We start from the raw sequence: 10,175 nt of genomic DNA on the forward strand, positions 1-10,175 counted from the left end.
AAAGAAAAAAAAGAAAAATACACAATTCAAAAATACACAATACATAATACAAAAAAAAACAAAAAACAAAAGACAAAAAAGAAAACAGTTAAAAACAATGCCACCTTTTCATCACCACTTTTAAATTTACTTATTTTCTGGACCTCCTCATACCTCCCTCTTTTGTATTCCAGTTCAATTTGTTTGTCCAGCAATTTCTTTCCCTCTTTTTTAATCCCAATCCTTAATCTTAATATAATGTAACATTAGATTTTTACCTCTTAAAAGCCAATTTTCCATTTCTTTTAACTTTTTTAATCCTAATCCTTAATCTTGATCTATATCCCTTCCCCTATTTTATCTCTGCAACAACCCTGCGAGGTTGGTTAGGTTGAGAAGCAGGGGTTGGCCCCAAGCCACCCAAAGCGAGCTTCACAGTGGATGAGTGTTCATGAATTGGCAGGACGACAGGGAGGAGGAAGGGGTGTAGCCACAATTGGCACACACCAGGGCAAGGTGGAGGAGAGGTGGGTGGGGTGGCTGGAATGTACTCACAGGGCGGCAGAGGATGGCGAAGGGCTGAGAGTCAGTGCCCAGGAACCAGAGACAAAGGGGCCCCTGTCTCCACGAACTCGGCCAGCTCCAAGGCACGGGGAGCGGTGGGCGGGTGCTCTAGGAGGCTGAGGCAGGCAAGGACCCACAGCCCAGCTCCCTAGCTAGCCAGGTGGGGCTTGTTAGCTCTGGGAAGTGTGTGATTCCTCAGTAAGCTTGGAACAGGGGAGGGCCACCTGTTCCTCATCAAGCCCTGATGCTGCAATCAGCTTGCAAAATACAAAAGGGAAGCTGTGCCTGCTTAACCGCCCATGTTGATGGATCTCAGCTTAGATGTTCCAGGAGTGCTACGGAACTGTACTTTTTGGGAATGTAGACACCTCTAGGTACTTGATGCCAGGTATAATTAGGCATTTGAATCCAGGTCTCCTCAGGTCCCCAGGCGGGATCCTCTAATGAATATACACCACAAGCTTTCTAATTGGACTTTAAGGCAATGTTGTTGTTTTTCTGGGGATGCTCAAGGGAACGCAGTGCCAGCACCTCCCCCCCCCCCCAAGGAAAGCTTTAAGGCAGGCATGGCCAAACTTGGCCCTCCAGATGTTTTGGGACTACAATTCCCATCATCCCTGATCACTGGTCCCGCTAGCTAGGGATCATGGGAGTTGTAGGCCAAAAAACACTTGGAGGGCCGAGGTTGAGGAAGCCTGTTTTAAAGCATTATGATGCCATTTTAAACAATTGTGCCTCCCCCCCCCCCCAAGATTCCTGGTAGTTCTCTCGGAAGAGGCATTGAGCATTAGGCCACTCTGAGAAATTTAGCTCTGTGAGGGGAATGAGAGGTTCTCTCTCCTGACAACTTCCAGCACCTTTAGCAAACTACAGCTCATAGCAGCGCTGGGTTTAGGGCGGTGAGGGTGGTTCTCCCTGGCACAGGGTGCCAAGCTGATGGGGCGCAAAATTGAGAAGCTCCATAATTCAGGGATGCCAAATTTTGGTGCCATATTACCAAAGATTACTAAAGTCCACCCCTGCTCCCAGAATGCTTTGCGGAAAACAATGGCTGTTCCAAGTGGTATCATAGTGCTACAAATGTGTGGTGTGAACATGACCTAATTCTGTAGGCCGCTCCCTCTCCTCCTCCTCTTCTTGTTATTCTCCTCAAACTGTGCCTAAACATTATAGGTGCTTTAGAGATTAATAAATATCTGCACATCAAGCTGTTGTTAAGAGGCGCAGCTTTAGTGACTGATGGGAAAGTTGGCAATACTCTATGGACGGCCTTTGCTGTGACACATCCTGCTGTCAGAAGCTCGCTCTGTCTGACCATTGCATTTATAGTGCTGTTCATTCACCCTCTTCATCCCAGGGCAGTCTACGAGATCTCTCATCTGCCTCACCAGCCTTTAGGTGCTGTCGTAGGGTGGCGCTGTGGGTTAAACCACAGAACCTAGGACTTGCCGATCAGAAGGTCGGCGGTTCGAATCCCCGCGACGGGGTGAGCTCCCGTTGTTCGGTCCCTGCTCCTGCCAACCTAGCAGTTCGAAAGCACGTCAAAGTGCAAGTAGATAAATAGGTACTGCTCCGGTGGGAAGGTAAACGGCATTTCTGTGCGCTGCTCTGGTTCGCCAGAAGCGGCTTAGTCATGCTGGCCACATGACCTGGAAGCTGTACACCGGCTCCCTCGGCCAATAAAGCGAGATGAGCGCCGCAACCCCAGAGTCGGCCACGACTGGACTTAACGGTCAGGAGTCCCTTTACCTTTGTTAGTGATTAATTCCCAATATTTGCATTGCTTAACTCCAGATGTCCTCTTGGGAGCCAATTCCTAGGGATCGAGGTCCCATCAGCCCCCCAAATAAAATATTTGAGGAAGACAGTGCTCTCCCCATTGATGGGCATTGCCATTCGAATGGTGTGCATACTGCATCTTGTGATTGATTATGTAAGGTGGGGCTTACCTGCCCCCCCCCAATATTTTATTCACATTGGCACCCCTCGATAGCCTACAGGGCCACTTCTAGCAAACGCTGCCCACCTGCCAATCATGTAAGTTTGATCTGTCCCGTCACCTTTCTAAGGTTAGATTTAAATGTGTGCGTACATCTTATATATTTTGTACACAAGGGGTAACTGAATGCAAAATATGCAAAATAATGATTTGGCCAGCCTACTTTTTACCTCTGGTACCTGAATGTAGCGGGCAAAACTGGCTGCCCTCATCCCCTTTGTTCCCAGACTACTCTCCTGCGCTCCATTCCTAGATAGGCCAAGATGACTTGAATCAACATCAGCAGAGGCACAAGAACCATTTTATTTTATTTTTTTACTGTGGTCACCAAAGGTTTATTGAAAGAAGCAGAGGGTCAAAAGCTTGCAAAGGTTTTTCTAAGGCAGCAGAAAGGAGTGGTAAATTCGTGGGCGGTGAACAGGTTGTCTGGACCAATCGCATCCAAGCCTAGTTTTGGAATGCACGGCGCTTGATCTCTCTCTGAGCCAAGTCTTCAGAAACATCCTTACACATTAGTTAGGGGGCTGATGAAGGGAGGCTGCCTCTCTCTGACCCCTCAGCGATGACCACAAACCTGCAATGATATTGGTCTGCACGGCTTTCCCAATGAGTTTGGCCTCAATAGCTTTAATATCGTTACACTGCTTCACAAGCTGGGCCTTTGTATTTCGGGAGGTGTCCTCCAAGTCGGAAATCCTGAGCTCAGCCTCGTCCGAACACCCAGAGAGACTCCCGAGGGCGCTGTGGATGGCAATAACTGAGTTGTGCAAGCGGGAGACTGCAAACTTTATCTCCACGGCGTCAGCAGCAACTTGCTCTAGCAGAGTCATGAACTGGGCGAGCGTTGGCTCAGCCGCCATTTTGTAGAGAGGGGGAGGGGAGGGAGATACTGGCTCAGGTTTCAGTCTTTTGGAGTTTGGAGGGGAAGGTCCAGTCCCTGAGGCCATTCTGATTGTCGCTGTAGTCTGATGCAATGCTTCCCGAGTCTGGAGATGGTCTTTGAGGGGCTGCCTTAGTCTTCTTCCTGGTTCAAGAAGTCTGCATTGGCTAAGTTTGTAGAGGCCCTTGTCTTTCCAGTCCAAACGTTTCTGAAGTTTTCCAGCTGGCTGGATTCTTTGAGGCACTCCAAGAACAGACTTGGCATGCATGTTTTCCCCATTAAAATACTTTCCTCTTTTGTAAAGTCGCCTTTGTTTCATTAAAGCCAAGAGGTCTCTGGGCTTCTTACCTGAATCGGAACAGCTAGCCTGGCCAGCATTTTTGGTGAACCGCCTATTGGACTTGGGACTTTTATATAGGTCTTCCCTCTGAGCCATTTCCCGGCTAACAATGTGCTTTGAGCACTGATCTTGACCCCCACAACCAGTGCGGCTATTCTGGTTCTCTGGTCCTGGTTCAGCATCTAGCTGAAGCATGTCTTTGGACAGATCTCTCAGACCATTTCCATAGAGAAGACATTTCTCCTGTCCGTCATCATTTCCTGAGATGCTGGCGCGATGGCTCTCCAGAACGTTCTGGTCCTCGCTGATTGAATCTGAAATCCTACACCCACTTCCCTGGGAGTGAGCCCCACTGGTACTTACTTCTGAGTAAACATGTGCAGGTTTGTGCTGTGAGTCTGCCGTCTCGTTCACTTCGGCAGGAATCCGGTTTGAGCAAAGCTGCATAGGCTTGGACTGCAGGTCTTGCTTGGCAGAAATCTGAGAAATCTTGTCCACAGACATTTCCAGTGCCACATAGTCAGGATCTTCCCTGCTGTGAATTTTCTGACTGCTGCCAAGTCTTAGTGATTCCTCCAGTTCTGCAGAATCAGTACATGGCCTAGAGTCAAGATGAAGTGGGTCCCTCAAGCTGTTTCTAAGAAGAGTAGATCTCTCTTGGCTTGCCTGTTGCCCCAGCAAACTGCTCTGGTCCTCTTTGATTAAGTTTCCCTGAAGATTCTGGAGGATTTTCTTCTCAGATAATTCATGTGACTCCCCAGATTGAGTCATAGGCTCAGAACGTTCCTTGCTGGGACTTTCCTGAGTATTGATAAATGCTGATAAGGATTCGCCCCAGTCCTCACAATCGGCACATGTCTCCATCTCTAGGTGAACCATGTCACTGTCTAGTTTTTGCAAACTCTTGCAACAGAGAACATCCTTTTCTCTTTCTCTTCCTGAGTTGGTTTTTTGCTGCCTCTCCAGACAGCTCTGCCTTAGCATGTCTTGTTCAGGACTCTGCAAAATAGCCTCCTTGGATTTTCCCATCGCCACCGATTCGCACGCTTCCAGCCAAGGATCCTCCCATCTGCTTTTGCTATCGGTCCCGTCACCTGCTGAAGCAAGGAAAAGCAATCACACTGTGTCCTAAAAATTCATTAAGAATACATTGGCTGCACCAGTCCCTCTCTACTGCAATTAAAAGAAGTCACAAAATTGAATAATCAGCTCACGGTGCAATCCTATGCCTATCTAGTCCGGCGGAAGGCTTGGTGAGTTCAGTTTATTTATTTGTAAAAATATGCATATACTGCTAACTTGTATCGAAGCCATCTAGGCAGTGTACAGCAAATGTTAAAATAACGGTAAATGCAAGGAAAGTACAGAAGCAGAAAATGTCATGAGTTCAACTTAAAAAGACTGTTGATGAAAGAAAGTATTCAAAGGGCATCTAAAAATGGGAAGCTAGATGACCACATAAAATAGTTAATAAAAGATGTACAAGGGGATGATTATTTCAAGAGAAATCTGGGTATAACTGATGCATGCCTAAACTGTATGCTGCAGTGATGTAAAAGTGGAAAGAGTTGGTAACTGCACCAGGATTCTCTAGGAACACTTACTCATCCAGGCCACGTTATCGTAATTCTCCTGCATGACATTCCAGTGAAGGGTTTTCTCTTTGTGGCCCAGCAGAGCCCATTCTTCCTCCGTGAAACGCACAGATACATCTTCAAAGGTTACCAGGCCCTGAAACAAACAAGAAGGATATTCCATTAATGTCACAGCATTAAGACTTCTGTTGACTGTGTTGGGCAAAGCCTTAAAAGGTTTTGGGAGAAAGGGACATAGCTTAGGGGCAGACCAGAGAATTTGCATGCACAAAAGCGGCAGCGCACGTACATTGCACACACATAGCTCAGTTGGTTAGAGCATGGTGCTGATCATAACGCCAAGGTTGCAGGTTCGATCCCCGTATGGGACAGCTGAATATTCCTGCATTGCAGAGGGTTGGACTAGATGATCCTCATAGTCCCGTCCAACTCTACGATTCTATGATTCTATCTCCAGCTGAAGGATCTTGGGTGAGGGCCTTTCTTTCAGCCTTGGTATCCAAGACATTTGAGATTCAGGGCCAGTCAGAGATGACTATACTAGAGGAGATGGACCAGAGGCCTGGCAATTTCTTAAGTCCAATAACTTGCATTTAGACACCACACCAGGTTTATTATTATTATTATTTAAAATCATTTGCTAAAAAGGTACTATGGTTACCCAATTTCTCCCCCTGGCTCTGATAGCATAGCATTCTGGGCATGTTTTTGTGCAAACCCCTTTTTCCTCAGTCTAGCCCCAGGCCATTTCTGGTTATCCCATTCTATGCCACTCCATATCACAGCACTTGGCATTTCCCACTTAACTGTATGGAATGAAAGTGAAGGGAAGATCAGCAGGAAGCTTCCCATTTATTTGGTCATGGGAACACAGGCTTAACCTCACCTCACACCAACGCGATTAAATGCACACCCTGTCACAGGCACAAACAAGATATAATCAGAGAAGAGACCAAATCAGACTGGTTACTCAACCAGATTATGAGCAATAATATGCCATCTGTGCCTTGTATCCCTGCCTTATATCAACAACAGAGAGAGAGAGAGAGAGAGAGCAGCAAACATTTTGCTTCCAGCAATGCTCTCCTGCAGTTTAGAGCTGCGTGACAAGCAGGAAGAAAGCTTTTCCATCATGGCACCTGCAAGCCAGGAATAGCTTCAATTGCACCTCACGCAGCCTTTAATAATAATAATAATATTTTATTATTCTGGGCGGTTTCCAACTAAACACTAAAATACAATAACCTGTTAAACATTAAAAGCTTCCCTAAACAGGGCTGCCTTCAGATGTCTTCTAAAAGTTTGGTAGTTATTTTTCTCTTTGACATCTGGTGGGAGGGCGTTCCACAGGGTGGGTGCCACTACTAAGAAGGCCCTCTGCCTGGTTCCCTGTAACTTGGCTTCTCGCAGCGAGGGAACCGCCAGAAGGCCCTTGGCGCTGGACCTCAGTGTCCGGGCAGAATGATGGGGATGGAGACACTCCTTCAGGTATACTGGACCGAGGCCATTTAGGGCTTTAAAGGTCAACACCAACACTTTGAATTGTGCTCGGAAACGTACTGGGAGCCAGTGTAGGTCTTTCAAGACCGGTGTTATATGGTCTCGGCAGCCGCCCCCAGTCACCAGTCTAGCTGCTGCATTCTGGATTAGTTGTAGTTTCCGGGTCACCTTCAAAGGTAGCCCCACATAGAGTGTATTGCAGTAGTCCAAGCGAGAGATAGCCAGAGCATGTACCACTCTGGCGAGACAGTCTGCGGGCAGGTAGGGTCTCAGCCTGCGTACTAGATGGAGCTGATAAACAGCTGCCCTGGACACAGAATTGACCTGTGCCTCCATGGACAGCTGTGAGTCCAGAATGACTCCCAGGCTGCGCACCTGGTCCTTCAGGGGCACAGTTACCCCATTCAGGACCAGGGAGTCCTCCACACCTGCCCGCCTTTTAAAAGAAGAAAAGCCAGCGAAAACAAAACAAAAACACTGGTTATGAATGATATGTGTGTCATATCCAGGTTACCAGAATCCTTTCCCAACAGGCTCCAAGGAAACCTTTCCCCACAGTGCAGGCCCCAACAAACCCTGTGACCCACCACCATGACCTTTTGCTGAATGCATTGCAGCGGATATTCTCTAGCCGTCAGAAAAGGATTAACACCGGACGTCAGTTTCTGGCCAGGGAGATGGAACTCACTGCATCTCTATAGCACAGAGGTGGGGAACCTAAAGGGCCACATCCCTTCACAGACAATCACTCAGGGGCCACATGCCAATGGCGAGGCAAGGGTGGGTGAGGCAGCAGACATGGCTCTAGCCGCAGCACAGTCAAACGCCATCATAGTTTGAGGACACATTCCAGCCAGGCAAAAGCACTTGAGGGGGGACATGGAGCAGGTCTGGTGAGAGTTGTGGTCTGGGGAAAGCCAGAGGGCCAGTTAAGAGAGGGTTAGAGGGCTCCATTTTCCCCCTGAGCTACAGCAGGTCTGCAACAACAGAAGCAGAAAAGGCAACATCAAACGGTACCAGTTTTTCTGGGTCTGCATTAGAATCGGATACACAACAGCATTCCATTCTTAAGAGTGGCATAGTGGTTAGAGCATTGGACTAAGAGCCAGGAGGCCAGGGTTCAAATCCCCACCCAGCCACGGAGCTCACTGGGTGACCTTGGGGCAGTCGCTCACTCTCAGCCCAACCTACTCTACAGGGTCGTTGTGAAGATAACATTGGGAGGTGGAGAACCACCTAGGCCACTTCCAGCTCCTTGGAGGAAAAGTGGGCAACACATGTAAACATATCAATAAAAGGAAGAAAAAAAACCACATCCCAGCACCTGAACAGTGTTAGCTGGCTCCTCTTCCCTCAAATAGCTCTCGACCAGCTGAAGTGCCTCCTTGCTGCTGCCTGGATCCCTGGCTCTCACACACGCCTGCAAGTTCCCCGGAAGCACGTTCAGGAACTGTTCCAGGATGACCATATCCACAATCTGGTCCTTGCTGTGTTGCTGAGGACACAGCCACTGCTCAGCTGCCTCGCTCAGCCAGGACAGAATCTCCTGGGGGGCTTCTGCAGGCGGGACAGGGCCCAAGCGGAACCTCTGGCGAGCAGCTTCCTGAATGGACCGGGTTGCGAACAAACGGGGTGCATTTGTGCCGTTGCCCAGAACAGGGGCATCCTTGGATCTTGCGTTCTCAAATGCACTTGAGCGCTCTGGCAAGTCCAGAGAAGCTGGCGAAGACGGATCTACAGGAACTGTCTCAGCGACAGCAGAAGATCCCTGCTGCAAGTCCGACACGACTTGGCGGGCTGCGTTCAGACGTGCCCTCAAGAGCTGGATGGTGAGCTTTGGATCGTTCTGGATGCGTGGCTTGCGGGAAGCGGGCACCCCTGGCGACGCCTGGCAGCCTGGCACGGACCCTTTGCGGACGGGCTCTTGGCTAGAGGAAGGCCTTTCCTTCGTGCCACACATCTCGGCATCCGTGCCGGCTGTCTTGGCAGGAGGAGGGTGATCGTGTGGCAAGGAGTGGACCAGCTTGCCGTGGCGCGTGTGGGCCTTCCCCGGGCAACGGGACTTGTGGTAGTCGGCGCATTTCCAGACCATCTTGCTCTTGCTCTCCCGCTCCTTCCGATACAGGTACCCTTCGTGAAGCAGCTGATCCCTGCCTTTCCGACTCTTGACGTATTTCAGAGGCATTTTCATGGGGGGAGGAGGAGGAGGAGGAAAATCAATAAATCAAATGAAAGAGATGGATGGTTTCGGAAGAGTGGAGCGGGGGAAAAACAACAACAACAACAACCAGTAAGGGAGGAAAACGAAAATCCCTGCAACAAAGCCAAGGGACGCCGGAGATCGGCCGAACAGCTGCCGGGAAACGCCAAGGTTCTCCTTCTGGTCCGGCTCAGGGTCTGCGGGTGGCGCGCGCGTGTCAAGCTGCGCCCGTTCCCTCCGCCTCCGCTTCAACGCGATCGGGAAAGCTGTGCAAGGAAGGGAAATATGTGAGGTTTCCTCGCTCCGCTGTCCCAGCCCTTTTTCCTCCCCTTCCCCTGTATCCGGCGTTAATTGTTAAGTCGCAGCAGCCCTTGGGGTGCGGGTTGCACAGAGGCAGGAGGAGCCCGGAGCCATCAGGCTGACAAGTTCTCACTCCGGTCGGGTAAGGTGGAGCACGCGACGAGAAGGAAAGCGGCGTTCGGGTTGGACGGGGATGCGGATTAAGCCCCGCCCCGCTTTCGCTCGTCAGCAGGTGGAGGAGGAGACAGCGTCGGATCGGCTTCGACCGCGCAGGAAGGAAAAGCTTTGCAAAGAGAAAGCCGCTTTCGCCTCGGAGCCCCCTAGTGGAGAAAGGCGGGTATAGGATGGCAGACCTCAAACGTGCTGATTTCAGCTGGAGTGATCGCTCACAACAAACTTATCTGGGCTGGATCCACTAGTGATCATGTGTGCCCTCTGTGCGCTTCCCACTGAGGATCGAGAACTCGCTTCTAATAATAATAATAATAATAATAATTTTGTGGGAAGCCGCCCAGAGTGCCTGGGGAAACCCAGCCAGATGGGCGGGGTATGTATGTATGTAAAAAGGTAAAGGCACCCCTGACCATTAGGTCCAGTTGTGACCGGGTCTGGGGTTGCGGCGCTCATCTCGCTTTACCGGCCAAGGAGCCAGCGTACAGCTTCCGGGTCGTGTGGCCAGCATGACTAAGCCGCTTCTGGCGAACCAGAGCAGCACACGGAAACACTGTTTACCTTCCCGCTGGAGCAGTACCTATTTATCTACTTGCACTTTGACGTGCTTTCGAACTGCTAGGTTGGCAGGAGCAGGGACCGAACAA

At 49.7% G+C, this 10,175-nt stretch overlaps 1 protein-coding gene across 2 annotated transcripts; it reads right to left on the minus strand.

Annotated features, from left to right (window-relative positions):
* Positions 1-2,842: 2,842 nt before the first annotated feature.
* Positions 2,843-9,632, minus strand: LOC308469355 (uncharacterized protein). Of its 2 annotated transcripts, none has more exons than XM_080991678.1 (3): positions 8,182-9,632; positions 5,367-5,493; positions 2,843-4,859 (listed from the first exon to the last, which is right to left on the minus strand). In XM_080991678.1, the coding sequence occupies exons 1-3, from the start codon at positions 9,046-9,048 to the stop codon at positions 3,055-3,057; spliced, it is 2,799 nt and encodes a 932-aa protein (XP_080847804.1). In that variant the 5' UTR covers positions 9,049-9,632; the 3' UTR covers positions 2,843-3,054. The 2 variants fall into 2 exon arrangements, with proteins under 2 accessions (XP_080847804.1, XP_080847805.1); XM_080991679.1 differs by having other exon boundaries at positions 2,843-4,856; positions 8,182-9,630.
* Between the last annotated feature and the right edge of the window lie 543 nt (positions 9,633-10,175).

The sequence above is a fragment of the Podarcis pityusensis genome (genome assembly GCF_964106645.2).
Source record: "Podarcis pityusensis genome assembly, chromosome: 2".
NCBI classification, from domain to species: domain Eukaryota; kingdom Metazoa; phylum Chordata; class Lepidosauria; order Squamata; family Lacertidae; genus Podarcis; species Podarcis pityusensis.